The sequence below is a fragment of the Pleurodeles waltl genome, chromosome 7 (genome assembly GCF_031143425.1).
Source record: "Pleurodeles waltl isolate 20211129_DDA chromosome 7, aPleWal1.hap1.20221129, whole genome shotgun sequence".
Lineage (NCBI taxonomy): Eukaryota > Metazoa > Chordata > Amphibia > Caudata > Salamandridae > Pleurodeles > Pleurodeles waltl.
The window spans coordinates 1,188,309,003-1,188,330,614 of record NC_090446.1 but is presented as its reverse complement, the minus strand read 5'-3'; the positions used below and the strand labels follow the sequence as shown (position 1 = coordinate 1,188,330,614).

The following is a 21,612-nucleotide window of genomic DNA, read 5'->3' as shown; positions in this document are numbered from 1 at the left end:
TGGTGCATGTGCAGCTCTGGAGCACTGACTACCAGTCGGGGTGGTGCACCAGCTGGGCTGCTTGAGCCCCCCTGCAGGGTAGCGATTGGGACCCACGGCCCCCCATAAGGATGGCCGCACCAACTTCTCTTCAGGGGCAGAGAGGGAGCCGCAACTTTCTTGCCTTTTAGGAGGCCCACAACATGAGCTGGATGGCACCCGGCCACAAGGTGGCGAGCCAGCTTGAGCCACCCCCCCATCGGACCAAGTCTATGAGGATGTCGAGCTGCCCTGATAGCCACAGATGCTCCTGACACAATGGAGTACCCCCCCTCCCCCAAATCACCTTTCGGACTCCCTCACAGCCAAAGCACCCACAATTCACATCCCAGACGGCAGATGAACTCGGCTAGCCAAACCTAGCGATAGATGTACAGGAAGATCCTCGCTACATAGGCCTCTTTTGTCCACCTTTTGTCACCTGTCATACCTGCAACGATCTACCCAAACCTGGGCACTCCGCTCAGTATAAAGCAGCTTACCCAGTCCCAAAACTGGGGGCCAAACCCCATGATCCATACAATCTCTAACAAGTAACCTCAATCAGCTGTATTAAAAGCTTTCTCCAAATCACAGCCACCGCCAACCTGATGCTTAATAAGTGTCAAACGTCTAAGACTCATTCCAGTGCTACAGCCGGGTATGAACCCACATTGGTCTTCAAGTACTAGTCCTGACATCACCGGATTCAATCGGTTAGCTGGAAGTTTACATAGGAACTTGACATCAGAGTTAATCATAGTAAGCGGTCTGCATACCGCCGGATCACTCCTACCCCCTCCTGGCTTGGGCACCATGCAGATCTCCCCGTCCCACATGCAAGGTGGCAGCACCCCTCCCAACCTGTGACCTTCAGGAAGACCTCCAAGAGGCCCTGGGTCACCACCACTGAGAATTGCTGGTAAATCTCCACCTGGAACCGCTCCTGACATGTTGCCTTAGACCGCTGGATCACACACAGGGTTCCTCACAGTTCTTCAAAATCAAGTCCAGCGTCCAGCTCCTCTGATGCCACCTCCTCCATCATCGAAAGCTCCAAGTCTCGAAGAAAAGCTTGATACTGCCTCCAGAAGCCCCTTGAAGGTGACCACGATATCCGAGTGAGATGCCACAACAAGTCCCGCAGGGGTCACCAAATGTGTGCCCTGGGTTCAACAGGATCCACTGCACTAGTCCAGAGTCCTACAGTGTAACCACACGCCCCAGCATCCAAAGAGGCCTCAACACCTCACAGCTAAGTGTCCCTCACCACTCAGTCAACTGGGGAGGAGCAGGGCCATATGTTCATCCATCAGTATCTTGTACTCTCCAATGTGTGGGACCTCTCTCAACGGGCCACCTACAGGCAACGTGGGGCCCGGTCCAGACCCCAGTGGTCCACAACAGGCAGGACCACCAGGCCGGCAGACAACAAACCAATGCAGTTGCCAGGCTCCCCTACACTGGACAAACAGGCAGGCATTCCACAACAGGGACAGAGAAGCTGTAAGCCTCACAACAAGGCCCTCACTGCGCCTAATGAGCTTCTCTCCCAGCACCCACCAGGCATCAGGAACTAAGAAAAAAATACCCCCTCTATGGCCGGTCAGCCCCCGCAGGATCAGTTGGGCCTCCTCTTGGGGCTCCAGGGGGCCCGACTTACTCAGTCGACCACCTTCAAGGCATGTGCTTCAGGCCCAGCAGGCCTCGCCTGCCTCCGGCCGCTCGACAGGCTCCTCAGTGCTCCCCCACTGTCTTGCTTCACTGCAGTCTCCCCGGAAGTAAGTCAGCGCCATCCGGCTGGGTCAGACTGTGGGCTGTCGCACTACCAGGATGTATTGGGTGCCCTGCAAAGAAGTGTGTCTGCACCACACGAGGCGTGGCTCCTGCAGCCCCAAGGCCAAAACAGCAGCTTCACCGGCACTCCTTTCAGCGGTCATCGAGGCCCTAGCTAACACTCCTCCACGAGCCCTCCAGTTCCAGAAGGGGCAGCGCCGACATCAGGGAATAAATGGCACAAAATTTGCTCAATTGTACGCAGGATTAGACAGGATAGCCGTGAATGGGCTAGGAGCTATGGGATTATACATCCCGTCAGCCGTCTTCTTTGGCCACGCCCCTGGGTGGAAACTTTAACTGGGTACTGGACCTCACCCTTGATTGGTCTGACCCTCGGCTTACAGGTATCTCCCACTGTTCATAATGCAACAGCCTTGACTGAATGGATGCATCATTGTTTCGTAAATTACATGAGGCGAATGCATCATCCTTGCAACAGAATACTCATTTTTCTCCCTGCCCTACATGCTCCACACCCACCTAGGTAACACAGTCTGTTCAACAAACCTTCTGGGGGACATCAAGTTGCCCTGAGATCCGCAGAGGCCCTACGGTCTGCCCCTGCCTCGTCACACAAAGGAGAACCCCTGCCCTCCCTGCCCCCCTTGCCCCCAAGTTTCCTTTCATACACCAGATCGCCGGAGCTCCCTCAAGTCACACTGTAGGCAGCTCTAGGGACAGCTAGTGGAACCTGGAGAAAGGCACCCCGAAAGATCCCTGGGTTTGCTACACAGGTCTCTTTAGCCCTACTTTCATGATGGGAAAATTCCCAGCTCAGTCCAGACACGGAGACTACATGACTACAGGCTACATGGCTGGAAGATCCTGTTTTCAAATCTACTATCTACGATCACATCATATTTTTTATGCAATGAGGGCATAGTCTCCTCCCCACTGGTGGAGTGAGAGTCTTTAAGGCTGTGCTACAAGGCGTGTGTATCAGGACTCTGGTGGGCTCCTGATGTACAATCGAAAGTCAGCTGTCTGGAATGGAGAAGGCTTCACGCTCCTGTGAGCGAGAGGTGCTGGTAGATGCAAAGTGTGCAATAGCCCTAGGCAATACAAGAGAGGCACATGCCACCTTGCCAAAGTGCCTCTGGTACCTTGACTGGACAGCCCATCGAGCGTGCTCCCAACCTGAGACAGACAAGCAGAGCGGGTCTTGGCTTGGCTGGTCACTCCCTGCCCTGTGGGTACTCCTATACATAGGATCCGTGACCAACAGGGTGCATCCCAGGGTGACATCAACAACGTCTTGTGCTCATGCTACTCCTCGCTTTACAAAGCAGAGGACGCGGTGATGTCAGAGGTGCATTATCACCCTATGCACCAGTAACCTAGAGACCAACGAACCACCCTTGGAGACCCCATTACAGAGCAGGAGGTGATCAGGGCCCTATGATTTTATACGTCAGATGACCGCCCGGACCTGACTGACTTCTCCTCCATTCTATCCACCTTTGGTAGGATGATGGGTGTCTGAAATGACTAAGCAAAATCACTCATCTTTCCCCTGGCAGTACACCTTCCCGCACAACAGTTCAAACTGGTGCTGGACATCTTACATGGGTCCAGTGAACATTAAGTACTAGGAGATTCAGATATATCATGCAGCAGCTTATCTGGAGGAGAATCTTAGTAGGGCGCTAGGATCCTTGTGTTCCAAGATCTCCATCTGAGCGCCCTTCTTCTTTCAGTGAGTGGCTCTCTCCAAAATAGTCCTGCTACCCTTCCAGCCATACTATTTTATTAACTTGCTGATCCTGGGGAGGTTTAGACTTCATACTTACAGACCTGATGTAGGGTCCTAGGTAGAAGAGAGTGGCACTGCACATGTTACAACTGTTCCCCTCGGTGGGAGGCATGAGTGCCCCGAACTATACACATTATTATTTGGCTGACCAACTGCAATGGTTAGTGGGATTTCTTAAGGACAAGATAGGGATCCCAAGGGCTGGGGTCGTGAGGGCCTTTTTTTGTTGCGTCCTCTCACAGGCTGCCAGATGAAGGGCCCCTAACAAATCCTCCTTCGCACAGCCCATGAGTGCTTACAGAGAGGTTTTCTGGGAGCAGATAACGTGCAACACTATACCCCAATGATCTCACTATTGGGGTTTCCCACGGGGGAGGACACAATGACTGGAAGCTGCCTGGAGCTATGGGAAGAGGCAGGTATTGCCACACTTGGCGGTCTGCTCTTGGAGGGAGCACTGCTGTTAGCTCAGGAACTTCACAAACTCTACTGTCTGCACGAGGGGGACACCCTTGCTTACGAGGCCCTTCGGGCTTCACTACAACAATACTAGGGGGCTTGCAACATGGAACCACCACAGCACCTATTACTCCACACACCGCATTCAATGGGGCATGGCAATTGGCATTTGCTCGAGACCCCCTGGAGGCACTAACCAATCTGCAGTTCGGCTGGGAGGATTCTTTGAGACAACCCTTTCACTGCACAGAATGGCTCAAGACGCTTGAGTACCCTAGCGAAATCCCCCCTGCAACTCAAGTTTCAAGTAATACAATCCTGCTTCAAGCAAAGAGGTTATCTGAACCCCTGATGCTCCAATACATGTATCCCGCAGTCGCAGCTGAGTGCCCCAGATGCATGACAGATTTGGCAGATGTGGCCAAATGTCCTGGGGTTGCAGGTCACTGTTACTTTTGGGACACGGTCCTGTCCGATATAATGTGGGCTACTTGCAGGGAGCGGCTGGAAACCGCCCAACACTGTCAGCTTGGCCCGTACCCCAGCCCCAAGACAAGTAAAGATACAACTTGCTTCACCAACTTAGTGCTCCTCTTAGCTTGAGATGGAAGTCAGCTGCTCCTCTATCAACTCCTATTTGGCACCAAGGTCACCAAGTGGGCAAGGGCATAGGTTCTGAGCACAGCAGAGAGGAGTGTCGCAGCCTGCAGAGGTTTACCCTTGCGGACCACTAGGACCTGATCCTTTGTGACTTTAAACCCAAGACGGCTTCAGCCACCTTAGGTGCCCCAGCTACGAGCCACATCTGACTACTATCACACACAACTCCCTATAGCCAAGCATATCCAAAGCCTTCGCCCCCCGTTATGTGTGTGGCCGTTTGGCCGTACCCCCCTCCCATCCCTACCAGCAAAGACCATGATCCTCTATTTTCCCCTCCTAGACAGTTACATACAACACTAAAGTAGTGGTGAGTTTCCAAGTGGAGTTAGGGTCCTTTCTTAGTTTGTCAGTTTCTATAGCATTCTGTAAACTTCTTTAGAATAAAAGATACTGCATGGTGAACACACAGCCACCTATACAACGGGCGAAGACTGAATATGCTCCTGCTCCTATCCTCACAGTTCCATACCATTTATGTACCTGCCTGATACAGTGTACACAATGGTACTTCAACATAACTAATACTGAAATGTGATCCATCTTGAGTCAATAAAAATTGGTTAAAAAATAAATAAATGTGAAAAACAAGTTTAGGTACCACTGTGGCATGACAAAGGAAGAGGTAGGAAACAAATGTTGCACACCTTTCACATACTTCATAACAACTGCAGACTTAAACAAAGAGGGCTGATCTGGCAACACCAAAAAGGTACCCTTTAACTGTGTGCAGCAAAAGGCTTGCCGGGCTATGGACAAATCAAACAACAACTGTTGGATAACTTTGCCAGGAGTGTGTTTTATCTGCGAGCACTGAACCAAACCACAGATTTGTCTAATGACAGATGAATACAGTTTTTGTTGAGGGACACTTGGCGCCCAAGATGACATCAACCACCTTCGGAGGAAAGACAAAGGTGTTCAGCTGTTGCCGGTCAATCTCCTAGCACGAATTTGGAGTTTGCAAAGGATCTGGTGCAGAAGCCAGCACTTCTGCTGTGACAGCAGAACCTCCCAGAGGGGCAGTCTGTGTCCAGTTCGGACCTCCAGAAAGACTTGGGCCCAATCGGTTATCTTCTTGACAACTCGGGGCAGGAATGGTGTCGGCAGAAAGGCATACAGGAGTCCTACTGAAGTGGAACACATCTCTGAGTGAGAGACACCTTGGAAACTCCAATACGCGGAGTGCTGACATTGCACATTATTGGAAATTGCAAACACTCTGCTGCTCATGATCTGCTAGGCACCGATAACTGACCTTGCCCTCCCTGGCATTCAATTATCCTGGCATATGGTTCAACATAAGGAAGACTGCTTGGTTTTCCAGCAACTTCCAGAGAAGCAAGACCTCCTGGCATACAGTCGATGACTCCAGACACCCTGTTTGTTGCAGTACCACATGTTGGTGTTGTTGTCCATGAGCATCTGTACCAGACTTCACTTTATGGATCTAAGGAAGGATTTCAACACCAAGTGGATCGCCGTCAGCTCCAGGAGACCTCTGTGGAGCTGGGACTCCAGTACAGACAAGAGGCCTCTGATCTCTACCTCTCCCAGATGGCTACCACAACCCACAAGCTATGCATCGGTCACCACTCTGAACTCTTGGTGAAGAACAAAAGGGGTCTGCCGTTGACCTTATTGTGGTCCAGTAACAATCACTGCAGCTCTTTTGCAGTTTTCTCCAAAATCTGAACATGGTCAGAGAGGTCCTATTTATTTTAGGCCCAATGAGACTTCAGATTCCACTGCAGAGCCCGCATATGCCACCTGGCATGCTCAACCAGCAGGATGCAGAAGGCCATCAGTCCCAGCAGCCTCAAAGTCGACCTCCTTGAAATTCAAGACTGAGGCTGAAAGATCGGGATCAAAGCCTGAATTTTCTCAACTCTTATGGGAAGAAATGCACAAAACCGAACAGTATCCAGAATAGCTCCGATGGAGAGAGGCATCTTAGGAGGAGTAAGGTGTGACTTCAGCACACTGACAGTAAACCCCAAAAATGACAAGAGATTTGCTGGTGTCTGGACGTGGTTGACGACTACCTTTTTTGTATTTAATGGGGATTGGTATTATCAGATAAAGAAACTGCCATGGGTTCCAGGTTTGCTCCCTCCTATGCTGACCTCTTTGTGTGGTGGTTTGAGAAGTGGCATTCTTGGGGCCCAGGAGCAAAAGATTTGATACAAAATAATTATTTTTCTGGTTTTTATAGTGACAATGTGATAATCATTCTGACAAAAACATTCAGGTGAATTGAAGACTATTTCCGATATTTAAATCAAAATCCATATAATATTTACTTTACCATGAATATGGATAAGCATAAGATACATTTTCTTGATGTGGAGCTTTATAATGAGGACAACAAAATGTAGAGTAGGCTGTTTACAAAGAGGACAGCTATTAATAACATTTTGAGGGCAGACAGCGCACATACTAGATCGGTGATTAGGGTATCCCCTTTGGGGAAATTACCAGTATTCGCCTGAACTGTGGTGAAGATGAGCTATTTAGGAAAGCTGTGAAGGATCTGAAAGATAGGTTGAGCGTGTTATTCACCAGTACCAGATGGCAATCAAGTTGATGCAATTACTGATGTAGGACAACTTTTTTTTTTGTTGCTTTCTTTAGGAATCCTCATTAGGGTCGAGCCTGCGTCGCTTGCGCATGCATTTTGCTTGCGAGGCGCTTTAGTAGATGGAAAAGGGCTCGGAGCCCCGTCCATGTTACTTCAGTGTCTTTCATTGGTTCGTGGGCTTGTCTTTCAAAATCTGCTTGCTTTCATTAGTGGAAGGCATGAATACATCATGCCTTTTTCGGTGGTTAGCCCTCCTCGAGCGCAGCGACCAAGTAGTGAAAACATGGGAGGCTTGCTGTATCCCATCAGGTTTGTGGACTACTTATCTTTTTTTCGCAGCGCGATCTCGCTTGGCAGAATGCCAGCGCTTTGCAGGACATCGACCCTGTTACATAGTTAATTGCACTTTTGCCGGTTACATACATTATTGCACTTTTGCCGATAGGTTTCACTACGAGTTTTCTACCTGCATGCCGTTTTCAACTGTCTGTATGAGTGAACTGTAGCAGCGCGATCGCACTGCTTTTTTTCCATTTAATGTGGCAAGAAAAGTCCGGTTGGGAGTTTACAACTGCTAATAGCTGTAACTTGGAGAAATGCGAGACCCTATTGCATTGCAAATGCTTGTTTTTATTTTGCATTTGATTCCTTTTATATTGAGCTTGCAGTGTTCATCGCAGAACAATTAAAGAGTTAGAGATGGCGGTCTATGAGACAATTTAACTGTTAGACAAATATGTGTATTGTCAAATTTTGGTAGCAAAACAGTTTGTTGATTATGGATAAGATGACAACCACGTTAGAGATAACGTGTGGATGAGCTTATTCTTTACTATTCACGGATGGGATGGACTGGACATGACCACTGCTTCGTGACTAACCCAATTCGGGAAGAATAATGGGGTGGAGTGTTTGATAACTGCTGAAATAGCAGATTAGTATTTCATTTATGCTGCCGGTAGATTAAGTGGCAGTGGTAAAGTAGGAGAAATAGGTTTACTAGATAAATTTGGTTCAGAAATATTTGATCACTAAGATCAGATGAAGCACACATAATAAGCATTGTGAATTGGAGAGTTATTCCATGTATTAGTTGGAATGGGTCAGGTGACTGCTGCTTTTGAACTGTTTGAATGTCAAGTCAAAATAAGCTTTATTCTATTTTTATGTACACATCCTTAAAGCACACAAACATAATACAGTATCATTAATAAGTTAAAATCAGACATACATAAATAACTTAAGGTGTAAAATCCAGCAAAAGTTAGGTTGTGGTCTGCTAGTGGAAATAATGCAATGAATATAAAAATAATCAAAAAATGACAGGAGCATTCTAGAAAAACAAGGTTTTCCTGAGTTGAAATACTGGCTGAAGGTAAGTAGATAATGTACAGCATATAGTTACCGTGTGCAAAGTTTGCAAAAACAAATATGACAGGCAACCTTATTTTAATGTCAAGGAGGAGTCGTGGCAGTTTGTTTGATAACCCCTGTGGAACAGATGAACGTGTCACAAATTGTGTCAGCAATTGTGGCAGTAAGGAGTAGGTAAATGGGGGAAGAGTCTTTCAAACAGAAGGGTTCAAATCAGAAAGTAATGTTTATAAGGTAGTGCAATTTTTTGATTGGCTTGGGCTACGTTGTGAACCTTTTTGAAGTACTGGTGGGAGGTTTATGAAGTCAAGGGTTGGAAAGTACCAAATGTTTTGATCAAAAGAGTGTCTCAGTTGATTATATCTGACTATTACAGCTGGAACCTAGATTGTGGAGAATTATGTTTACACCAGTGCGTGTAGTGCAATCGATTTTTATTTAAGAGAAAAGTATTTATGAGGGTTTCAATTGAGTGGGCGAGTACGAAGATGATCTGTGTTAATTGAATGGTAAGTGCCATAATGAGGGTGGGAATGTTGTCTGTTTTGAAGGGTGTCGAATGAATGGTATGAATTAAGCAAATCTGAACTGTTGAGGTTTCTTGTGTTTTTGCTGGTGGCGTGAAATGAATAGGTTTATGACTGTATTGGTAGAAATTATTGAATGATAGGGTTTTAGTTGATCTTTTTTGATTTTCTTACTGTAGGCTGTATATGACAGTCACATATGAGCTATAATTGACTACTGGATCTTGGGTGAAGCAAATAATGGATTATTTTTTCAGAATCCATGATTCATATGATTTAAGTTGTTACCATTTCATTTGCGCTTATCTATCATGAATTGTTAAATAGAATGAATTTGAAGAACGCTGTAATACAGTTAATCCGTTTGCTTTATTAAGGTAATTTAGTGACAATCACCAAGTGCATATATTTTAATTTGACTAGCCTGATATATGTTAAATGAGATGGTGGTTGAGGTTCTTTGCAATTTTGAAGATGTATATAGTTTATGTGGTCTATATGCTATCACAGGATGAGAAAATTAAACTGGTAAAAGTAATACTGATTGCATAGCAATAATTAGTGTTGCACCAAGTACATCAATAAAAATGTATATGAGATGTAATGTACTTGCTTAGATATATTATTGATGACGTTATTAGATGGAACCAGAAATAGGAGTAATGTGTTGGTGAAGAATATGTCTGCAAATGTATGACTAATAACCCCGTAACTCCGGGGACTCTCCAGTTCACACCCCCTACGACAGAGTGTGTCAGGATATCTGCCCATTTTGACTCTGACTGACCATGCAATCTGTGGAGGATTTTCAACTGCACCAAGTGGAACCTGGATCGAATCTCCAACTCTCGCTGGAAGGCCAGCACTTCACACCATTCCACATCGTCGAGGCCTCCTACGTCTTGCTCCCAGTGTTTTAACAGGTCTGGGGAGTTATTCATCAAATTATTGTGAGGGAAATGGCATTTATGCAGATGTTCCTCTAGCAACCTACTCTCCAGAGGGTGGAGGGGGGGGGGGGATTAAGGCAGTTCTAGCTCCCTGGAAGGTGCAGATGGAAGAGCCTGTCGCACCTGAAGGTAACAATAGTATTCATATGGTGCCAATGTGTACTTCTCTTGTAGTTCAGGGAAAGAAAGAACACAGTCATGCGAGCAAAGGTCCCCCACCTTGGAAATACCAATGAGGTCCCATTAATCAAATTCAGGGAGAGTCCCCAGAATGCCAAACGCCTTTGATTTCCAGAGGAGGGTGGTCTGTGTTATCTTCCACTCCTAGGCCAGCATGAAGAGTGCGGCATGCCAGTGACTGATCATCACCAATGTTGGTCCTGGGTTGTGTGATGGCTTGGGGGATGTGTAAAGGACCCTCAGATACCCTTCAGGTTGCATCAAACATCTGTCCATACAATACCCTGGTTCATCTTGGGGTGCCTGTACCCAGTAATTAATGGTTGCGAGTTTCGTATCCGGAATAATGTCCAAGTTGGGTGATTCTGTGCATTATCCGGTCAAGAGTGGTAGGGGTTCCGTCACAAAGCACAGAATATCATCCGCATAGAGCGACATTCTGCCTTCCCACTGTTCAGTCCACTGTATACCCCTGATTAGCGTGTCCATTCTCACCCATGCTGCCAGTGGTTCTAGAGCCAGGACAAAAAGAAGGGGTACATCGGGCATCCCTGCCTAGTGCTATACCGAAGGGCCTAGATTTTGCTCCGTTTATAACCACCTGAACCAGAGGGGAAGAGTAGAGGAGCCGTATCCAGGAAATAACACGGGCGCCAAAACCCAGCCTCTCCAGCATGGCAAACAAGTAAGGCCATTCCACTATGTCGAAGGTCATTAGGGCATCGAGCGGGAGGACCACAGCGTTCTCCCCTAATGTTCCAATTTGGCCAAGGACATCGTGCAATCTGCGAAAGTTCAGCGCCTTATTGCGGCTTGGCATGAAGGCAGATTGGTCTGGATGAACCAATGTATGAATAATCAGGATAGGTCAGGAAGCCAACACCTTGGGCCTATTTTCACTTCAGCATTTAAAATAGATATAGGGTGACAGGAGCTGCAGTCCTCTTCTGGTTTCCCTTCTTCGCATTTAACCACTATGGAAGCCAAGCACTGGTCTACAGGAAGCAAGCCTTGTTTCTGCCTTTCAGCATACATCTTTTGTTAAGTGACGGACAAGTTTAGTGGTTGATAGTTTGTACAATTCTATCGGGACCCCATTGGGGCCCATCGCTTTGCTGGATTTCAAATCCCTGATTGCTACTACTATCCCTCTGTCAAGAGATCTTTTTCCAGGGTCCCTCTTTCCTCTGTAGGTAAGGTTGGAAGGTGGATGTCTGCCAGAAGTTCACAGGAGTCCTCTTTCGTGGCTGTAATCCCCTGGAAGTAGAGTCCAGTGTAATATGTCGCAAAGGTCTCCACTATTCCCACCCCATCACTTACTAGTTCTCCAAATGCTGTCAGGATCCCCCCCTTATCCACCAATTTGCTGCCTCCCTCCTATCTAGCCAGGCCGGAGTTTCCCAGCTTTGTCACCAGCTTCATTGAGACAATGTTGTGGTGGGTCCCGGTGGCCTCCAGCGTCACGTCACAATATTCGTTTTGTTTAAGAGACAATATGTGTGTAACTTCTGACCTCTCTCGCTCCGGGGGCTGGTCTCGAGAGCCAGTATCTCCGGCTTGAGTCTCCAACTTAGCCCATTTACCCTTCTTTTCTCCCACTATCATGGAGAGACCAACCCCTTTAGTTACCGCCTTATAGGCCTCCCACAGCATTTGAGCAGAGTCCACTGAGGAAGCATTTTCCTCAAAGTAGTGCTCAATTGCTTCGTCAGTGCTGCCCAAACGTTCGGTACCGTGGGGTATCAGGGAATCAGAAAAATATGTCTCTGACTGTGCCTCTCACTGGAACCGTAGACCATCCATAAAGAAGAGTGATCTAAAATGCACCTTGCCAGGTGGTAAACCTCCCGCACCCGTGTCAGGTGACGAGCTGATGTGATGAAGCAGTCAATGCAGGAGAGACTGTTGTGTGCTCCGGAAGGAAATGTAAAGTGTTTTGCAGTGGGATTGAGGGTGTGCCACACATCCATAAGCCTGTGCGCTGTGAGGAAGTCAGCAAACGGTCAATGAACTGGATTTGTTTGTCTGGGGGGTTGATGGTTTATAGTGCTGCATTCAAATCCCTCCTCACCCTCCCTTACCACCGTTATTAATTCCCCTTTAGGGCGATTTAGAAATAGTTGGTCAGTACTGGGAGCGTGGTATCGTGAAGTCATGGCGGGATATACACTTAAAGTACATTCATGGAAACTCCCTCCCCAGCACTCCCCGAGGGCCACTTATTTTCCCTGCTCATCGGGCCAAATCTGTTGGATAGAGACGGGGAGTGATTTTCTCACCAGAATGCCCACACCCATGGAGGTGGTAGCATATCCCGCGTGGGCTACCATTTATACCTCCAAATGCAGAGTGCGCAACATTTGTTTCCCAGTAGATGGGTCTTTTGTAGGAGGCCCACTTCTGGGGAGTGTCTTTAAAGGTACTGCAGGATCACTCCCCTCTTAACCCTGTCCCCAAGACCATTAGCATTCCAGGATAGAAGATGCAGTGTCTCCGTATTTACTTGGGTGGACATTTTTTTTTCTTTTTTTTTTTTCGAGTGTACGGCCTGCATTGGGTAGACTCGGCTGCCCATGGGGCCACCGACAGACTGTGCCCGCATCTCTGAAATGGAGTAATAATGTACCTCTGTGGTAGTGGGATTAAAGGTGTACCTTGCCTTAGCATCAACAATGATAAAAAACAAACAACAAAAACAAACAACAACCCACATGAAACATAATGCTCACCATGCCTCCCTGCAGTGCGGACTTATAACTACCCACCACCCCAACTGTGTAGAGCGCCTATTGCCTCAACAGAACATAAAGCTAGTAGGGAGTCATGGCAAGCGCCCCTTGCCCCACCCCGGCCCTGACTTCCAAAACAGGATTGTCTTTACCGGGTTTGCATCCAGTGTCTAGCAGCTGTCGCCTCTTATATGACCAAGGCCAGGCAGTTGGAAAGTCAAACCGGAACTCCAGGTTTTCATAACAGGGAGTGACCCTGCACTAACGATCTCAGTCTGAGGGTCCAAATCAGTCTATTTGTGCTTCTTGGGGCTGCTTCTGTTGCGAGGGGCAGCACTGGGAATTTGGCAGAGTAGGGGCTTCAGTGTGGCCTCTCTTGTGGAATCCACTGGCGACCTCCACAATGTTTCCTGGATCAGTCCTGGTGTCAGTCTCTCAAACCCTTTGCCAGCCCTCAGGATAGTCCCAGGTCACCTCTGTAGGCTATCATACGGAACTGGGCCGGGAATGCCATCAAGTATTGAGCTCTTCATCCCAGAGGGCTCTCTTGACCTCGAGAAAGCTGTGGTGTAGTTTCTGTACGGGACATGTGTAGTCAGGGGAAGAAACCAATATCGGCATTACCAATACAGAGTGGTGGAGCGCTGCGTGCCGTCTGAAGTATTACATCCCGGTCCCGATAGTTAAATATTCGTGCTATAATGGATGTGGCAGTGCGCAGGGTTTAGGCGGTGTACCCAGGGCAAAGTGATCTTTCCTCTCAAGCTGTGGCTGCTTATCTGCGAAGGCCGACCCTGAGCTTCACGACGGCATCTTTACAGGTTCATTCACCGTTTCCAGGCCAGGCGACCCTAGGGGCCCTTAACTGCTGGTATTCCTCCGATGACTCCCACAAGGTCAGGTTGGGTTGGGTTGCTGAGGCGCGCCACGTCTGCCAAGGCACACGCGGGTCAGATCTTCTGGGAAGATTGAGGCTGCGGCTCCACGCGTGGCGACAGACTTCATAATCCAGCACAGCCACGGAGGCTTGCTGGACCACAGAAACAAAAGCTAGGCTCCCTCTTTACAGCCACGTACTGTTCTTTGGTTTGCCTGCCCGCAGGACAGATATTTGTGGTGGATTTTAGGGGATTAAGCCATTGGGCCACAGGAGCTCAGCTACAGTGTGGCCATCCGCTTGGTGGTTAGCACCACCACCCCCCATTACTTTTTTGAACACCCAAGAGGCACTGGTGAGGACAAAGGGGAAGCACACCAAACTGAAATTGGTCCTTTCCCACCACAAACCCCAGTTAGCGCAATGAGATTGCAGGATGGGTATATGGAAATACGTGTTCTGCAGGTCCCACACCACCATCCAATCTCCAAGGTCGAGGGCAGATCAGACCTGGCCCAATGTGGTCATTTTTAATTTTTCCTTCCACAGGAAGTCATTTAGATGGCCCCGGTCTAAAACAGGAATATCAACCATGTCCTATACTTCTGATGCAGACACCGTCACAACAGCCCCTTTAGCCAAAAGGGATTGTACTTCCTGCAGGGAAATTGAAAGATGGCCTCAGTCAGTCGTTTTGGGGCATGTATGAAAGGAAGAGTAGGCTGTAGCCCTTTTTAACAATTTACAGGCACCACCTGGCAGATTTAACGGCCTGCCAACCTGGCAAGAACTGTCAGATCATGCCTTCTCGTGGATGCGTGTGTGCTCCATGAAGGTCTTGTTAAAGGGTTGTGGCAGGTGGAGAGGCCGGGTGGGGTGTACTGAACAATCCATTGACACTAAAACTGTTGGGTGCCACCCTGGGGTTGGATCGGCTGGCGGTATGGGGGATTACTGCCGAAGTCATGAAAGGAACAGGGGGTCTGAGCAGCTGGGGCAGATAAGCCCAGGGAGAGTGTCATACAGCTGCTCCTATTAAACCTCTCAAGAGCAGAGTCTACCTTGTCTCCGAACAGGTGAGTCCCGTCAAATGGCCAGTCCATGAGGGATGAATGGACATCGCCTGAAAAACTGGTGGACTTCAGCCAAGCGTGGCAGCGAATGGTGACACTGGTGCCAATGGAGTGCCTGATGGAACCAATGGTATCCAAGCCACAAACAATTGTGAACTTGCCTGCGCAATGACCGGCCCAAATGGCGTGGGCAATGACCGGTCGGAGATCATTATGGACACCTAGGAGGACTTGATCCATTAAGTACCAAAGAAGTTGGGAATAGCACACTAGCAGGCAGCAAGCATCCACCGACTTGAGTGCCAAACTGGTAGATGAAAAGACCCTCTTCCTGAACATTGCCACCTCTTTCCACTCTCTATGTGAGTGGAAAGAGGTGGAGATGCCACATTTGCACTACCAAGCTTTCAGGTAAAGGACGCTGAGATAAAAATGCAGCGTCACCCGAGACAAGGCAGTGGTGTTGTGCAATTTTGCGGCTGTCTGGGGACCAGAGCAAGATTTGGCCCATGCTCCCAACAAGGTGTCTGCAAGAGTCTCATTAGAGGATAAGCAGGCCTCAGAAGATGTCTGACGTGTCTGGAGCCCCTCTGTACGCATACTGGTCGTGACCTCTAAGACGGAGATGTGAAGGTTAAGGACTTCAACCACTGTATGCTTAACCAGGGCACTTGAAGCAGTTTCCTCAGTGGAAGGCTCAGGGTGTGAGAGGAGTCTACAATCAGGGACGGTAATCTGGCCACTAGCCTCCTGCAGGTCATCAGATCAATTCTCTTTGTGATAAGGTTGGCCAATCTCATCACCCGCATCATAAACATTATCAGAATCTGTGCCAAACAGGGAATGCAGTAAGTGCTGCTGTAGGCAACAGAGACTCAAGGGCAGCCGTGTGCAACTTCAATTGAGGTCGAACCAGCACCAACTTGATGTCAGAAAGTGCAATTGTGGCCTTGTTGTGGGCGAGAAGAGATTCAGCAAGGATCCAAACAACCGGAGGATGTCCGTGCAGAACTATTTAATCTGTTTAGGAGTGGCAGATGACCCCAGAAACTCAGGTTATGACAGAAGGGGTAGCAGGATCGGCTACAAAGTCGAACAACTTCAGGAGCTAGATCAACATGTATGGTGCCGCCCGCTCCTTCTCAGGACAGTGGGAGTGGCGGGAAGGGGCCAAATGCCACTTTAGATTTCTCGCATTTTTTTCTTCGACTTGTTAGAAGATATGGATCAAGAAGAAAAACGACCCCTGGAGCAACTCTGATGACGTCTAGATCTCGAACGGGTTCTAACTTTAGATTTGGACCTGTTTCGTCACGGAGTCTTCCAGTGTGTGGTGATGTACAGTTTTGCCTCACGGTCTCGTCTGGCCTTTAGATTCATCAACGCAGTCTCACTGCAGACCTTAGAGTCAAGACTAAACTCCAGACACCACACACAAATCTGGTTTAGGATTTGTCACAGACATTTGTCTGCAACAGCTTTTACAGCTGTTGTTTTAGAACGTGACATTTCACTTGCACACTGGATTTGGAATTTTGTTTTAGGTAAATGAGTATCTAAGAGATGAGAGGTAGCTCCGGATTCACGTCTGTCTGCACAGAAAGAAAGAAATTGACTGCATGCCTGGGTGGCACCTACACAGCTCTACAGACAAGTTTCTATCAGAATGGAGTTTTCTGACTGCAGAGAAAGGCTTGGTAGAGGAGAAAATACACTTGCCAAATCTTTCAATTCTCTTCAACTCAAGATCAGGTTGAGTGATAGGGAAGGCGATGGGATTTACCTTCTGCTGGGCGCCTGTACCACCAAGGACTCTGGCGTAGGATGCTGTGCAAGAAAGGCAGGGGCCTTCTGGTTCTGGACGATGAGGTAGAGTGAACTCTTTATTCACTAGTGGCTCCGAACATGGTTTCGCCCTGGTGCCCAAAAGCATATGTATAGGGGCATCTTTAAATCGCAACAGAGGTTATGTAGGGCTTGATCGGGCTGGAGTTCCTCTGTAGGAACAATAGTCTTCACCTGCATCGTTGGGAGTTGTAATAATTCTGCTGTCCTTCGCATAATTACAGCGAAGGAGGTGCTTTCATCAGTAGCAGAACCAAGAGGAGACACAAGGCCAGGATCTGGGGAAGTATCCAAGGCACTGGAATCTTGGAGTTCTTCATACCAGCTTTCTTAATTATACTGGGGGAAATAGTTATCCCCTTCATCAAAATGATTATTGTCTGAGTCAGTGCAAAAAAGATTATGCAACGTTTGGGATCTACAGCGTTTAATGGCACAGTGTCAGAATCCGAAGGATTACCAGTTGGATGCGCTCTGTTGGGAGCTGGCCATGGCCTCAGTTGAGGTTGTGGTGGGCCAAGCTTGGAGTCAGACAGCACAATACACCTCAAACCCTCATTCATCATTGGCAGCATCATCAATGCAAAGGAAACAGGCAGAGAAGGTGGTGCCAAAACTAAAGTTGTCACTAGAGCAAGATTGAACTTGATGAGGATCTGATGTACGCAGATGGCATGGAGAGCGGACCTACTGGCAGAAGCCAAAACTGAGGCCCATGCACATCCTTTGGGCACAACGACCGCCAGAGGGAACCAGTTAAGTGCTGAAAATGCAGAGCATAGTCTTCCTGAGGCGTCTACTTGCTTTCACGTTGCTGACAGACCTGGAAATTCAGGTGCTTTGGGACCAGACTTCGGATTGGCTCCAATGGAGACCAGGCGGGAGACTGTCATGCCGATGCCCTCACGCCACCCCTGGAGATCAAGACCAGGGGAAATTTGCCAATCAGCATTTGGAATTTTTGTACTTCTCTTTTGAATTACACGAAGACTTCTACCGCAACGAAGACCTGCCGTGGGAACGACTTTGGGAGCTGGATCTGGAACTTCCTTTCAAATTCAACTAGTCTCGCCGTGGAGTCTTTCGATGTTTGACGACATACAACTTTGCCTCACGGTCCCATAGAGCCTTCAGATTCACCCGAGTGTTACAGTACAGGCAACTCATAGCTTGTGCATGGAGTGTGCTCACAGGGGTATGACAGTGTGCCACCTACTTTCTTGCACTAGGGGTTAATGGAAAAACACAAGACCATGAGTTGCCCCCCTTTTAATTCATCTTAGAGTATTAACTTTTAATTAGAATATCTCAAAAGATTCCCTGCCAAACATCTGATTATAACAATGTATAAACAGTGAGACAGATTTTTTTATTGTTTCCTGTGCAGGAAACGACCAGTGAACCTTACTAGTTTTGTATTGTGAACCAACACTAACAGGTAGTGAAGAGCACTAGGACCGCTCTACAGAAAAAAAACAGAGACCACATTCAAGGTTTTACAGCAGCTGAAGCATGCTGACCCCACAGATATAGGAGACAATGGCTATGCCTACTGCCCAATAGCTCCAATCTCACCATAGAGAGTCTATAAAATCAATGAAGGATTACGTTTTTGGCATAGTAGTATCGGTTGAAGAATTAATAATGTTCAAGTCTCCTACTAACAGCTACTACAACATATCCAGGATGAGCAGAAGAGCCTCTAATGAAGCATGCCACTTTTGTGCATATGGAATTAGAGTCCTTAAAAGGGGAAACCAGTCTTAGTTGTGACTAAGTTCTGTGTCTATATGAATACATTAATAATATTTCATGAATCCTCGTTCTATCATGCTTGTTGAGTTGAATCAGTATACTAGGGGTGATATGATAAGACCAATTGCCCAATAACCCTCTCATTCGTCCACAGTTTTTGCTACCGTAATACAGTGCACTCATATAATCAAAGGATGGACTGAAAGGCGCAAGAATAAGAAAAAAAAATGTTTGTGTTAGATTAAAATAATAAATCTGGGCATACCTAGGCTTTTTAGGAAACCACACAATCTCTTGGCAGCGTCGTTCACACACAGGTTGAATTTTGCAGCAAAATAAGGCAAGGACTGAGGGCAGACTGACACAGCCAGCACCTTGTGTTTTGAGGTATCACATTTCTGTAAGAGACAAGAAAGCGAGATCAGGTTTAATGGGAGGCAGTTGAAATTTGGAACAAACATGAGAATTGGCTTCATGTCAATCTACCAGTCACAATGAGAGAAGTGGCGATATTTTGAGGCAGATCAGATCCAAGACTATCTTTGATTTGGACAAGGGTTTACAGAGTTAAGCAAGAGTCCAAAAAAGTCTAGTAACTGGTAGCATGGGTTACTGTAACGGGATTCAAGAATGACATTCATTCCCTTCAGGAGCCAGCAGTAAGGCTGTGACAATTGATAAAAGGGACATGTCACCCATCTTGTTCAAATGCAACCTTGTATTGTTTATTAATTGCTTCACTGGCTCTGTGTGTGAGGGAACGTTACACAGTAGCATGTGCTGTGCATGCTAGATGTACCAAACTTATATGTTATAGCTACTCATACTGTACCTGTATTGTATGTAAGGACGACTTATACTGCTGTTGCTTGTTAGACTTCTATCTTATGTGAGAGATAAGCACGCTATACCTCTCCATGTACATACCTGCTTCACATATGACAGACGTATGCAGTGCTTTTGACTGTGTTGTGTATGCGGATATTCATTTTGTACCCTTTGTGTACAAAGTGAGCACGCTTTGCTGTTGCTTGTAATATACGCACAAAGAACAGATGATGGACGGAATGCTGAACAATGCAAACATTCACCCCCAGTCACAAAGATCTGGGTTTAATCCATCGTTTTTTTGCCCACCACGTCACCCCATTTTAGACCCAGCCATATGCAAATCAGTCTTGACCCTGTTCCCCTTAGGAACAGTCCAGCCCGGACTGCCAAGCCAGGTCCTCCCTGGACCAGAAACAAGCATCCTGGGACCGGTTTCAGGGTATCACCCTTTATCAGCCAGTCCACCTTGAATCCAGTGCCACGGTGACCATGGGACCCACGTCTAGCCATACTCTTCCCACTTACTGCAACAAAAGCAAATCCATTGTTTTTTTGCCCACCACGCCACCCCAGGTTACACCCAGTCATATGCAAATCAGTCTTGACCTGCTCCCCATGGGAACAGTCCAGCCCGAACTGCCAAACCAGGTCATCCCTGGACCAGAAACAAGCATCCTGGGACCGGTTTTAGGGCACTACCCTTCATCAGCCAGGCTAGCTTGAATCCAGTGGTGCAGTGAGCACGGGACCCAGGTCTGGGCATACCCTTCCCACTTAGGGTGACAAAAGCAAGAAGAAAAGATGATGGGCAGAATCCTAAAAAATGATTTTGTCACCCGAAGTGGGAAGGGTATGCCCAGACCTGGGTCCTGTGCTCACTGCGCCACTGGATTCATGCTAGCCTGGCTGATGAAGGGTGATGCCCTGAAACCGGTCCCAGGATGCTTGTTTCTGGTCCATGGAGAAACTGACTTGGCAGTTCCGGCTAAACTGTTCCCAGGGGGAACAGGGTCAAGACTGATTTGCATATGGCTGGGTCCAAACTGGAATGGCATGGGTAGCAAAAAAACAATGGATTAAGGCCCATGTCTCTGTACTGGGGGTGAATGTTTGGCATTCCGTCCATCACTTGTTCTTTTTTTGCAGTTGCTTGTAATATAAGCATTTTTTGAAGGTTGCTTTGTGCTGCTGGTGCCAATGCAGCACCTGTACTGTTTGCTAATTAGAAACTTTGATTTTCAGTGCCCAGGCTGCATCATTTCTAAGTGAGAAGGAAACTTGCATCACTATTGCAGTGCTATACATTCCGTATGCGTACACTGTCTGCCTTTCTCACGACATCTATTAGCTGTCCAGCTGGACATATTTTGCTAAAAATATATGGACACAGACATATGACAAGACCTATTGATGATATGTCAGTCTCATGAAAACTTTGAAAAATATATCCTTTATTATACTGATTAAATCGGCACACAGTAATCCACCCTTCTAATTTCAGGGGCAAAATGAATCCCTACAGCAAATCGTAAGTTAAATTAAAAAAAAAGCTTTGTCAGCATGTGTCAACTCTTTAGTCAGCAGAAATAAAATAAGGTATTTAGGAGACGCTCTCATGCACAAAGTGTTGAATGTGGGAGGTACAAGAACAGAGATGATGAACAGGATGATGCAGAAGCACGAGGAGCAGCAAATACAGAACGATGCAGTGTCCATGAATACAGACATATGTGTAAACACACACAAGGATACATACACATGAAAGTTTAAAAAAAAAAAAGATACAGGTTTCCTCTTCTGCCTTTTTTAGTTAGTGCTACGTTTATGACAATGTGGGCCTGTTTCACATAACTTGCACGTTTACTACTTTTTGGCTGTTCACAAAATCCAAGGGTTAATTTACGCCCAAAGCTGTATCTTGCAACGTCTCCACCAAATTGAAGGGCTTGGTGGTTATTCACAAATATTGGCTCTCATTCACAAAGGTAACTTACGGTTCTAAATAATTTAGACTCACATTTTGTGAACAGCTAAAAGTAGTAAAGCTACTAAAAGATGTGGGAGTAAAATATATGTGTAGATTTACTCAAAAGTGTAATTTAGCTTTGTGAATAGCCTCCAGACCTATCAGTTTGGTGGAGACCTTCAAGTTACACTTTGG

The 21,612-nt window shown here is 47.1% G+C and overlaps 1 protein-coding gene across 3 annotated transcripts in view; it reads right to left on the bottom strand.

Annotated features, from left to right (window-relative positions):
- NARF (nuclear prelamin A recognition factor) overlaps nt 1-21,612 on the bottom strand; it is a 252,638-nt gene that overhangs the window by 90,631 nt on the left and 140,395 nt on the right. For all 3 annotated transcript variants that reach the window (XM_069200293.1, XM_069200295.1, XM_069200294.1), the window contains exon 5: nt 18,886-19,018. In XM_069200293.1, coding sequence (XP_069056394.1) covers nt 18,886-19,018 — 133 coding nt within the window. The remainder of the gene's footprint in view (nt 1-18,885; nt 19,019-21,612) is intronic.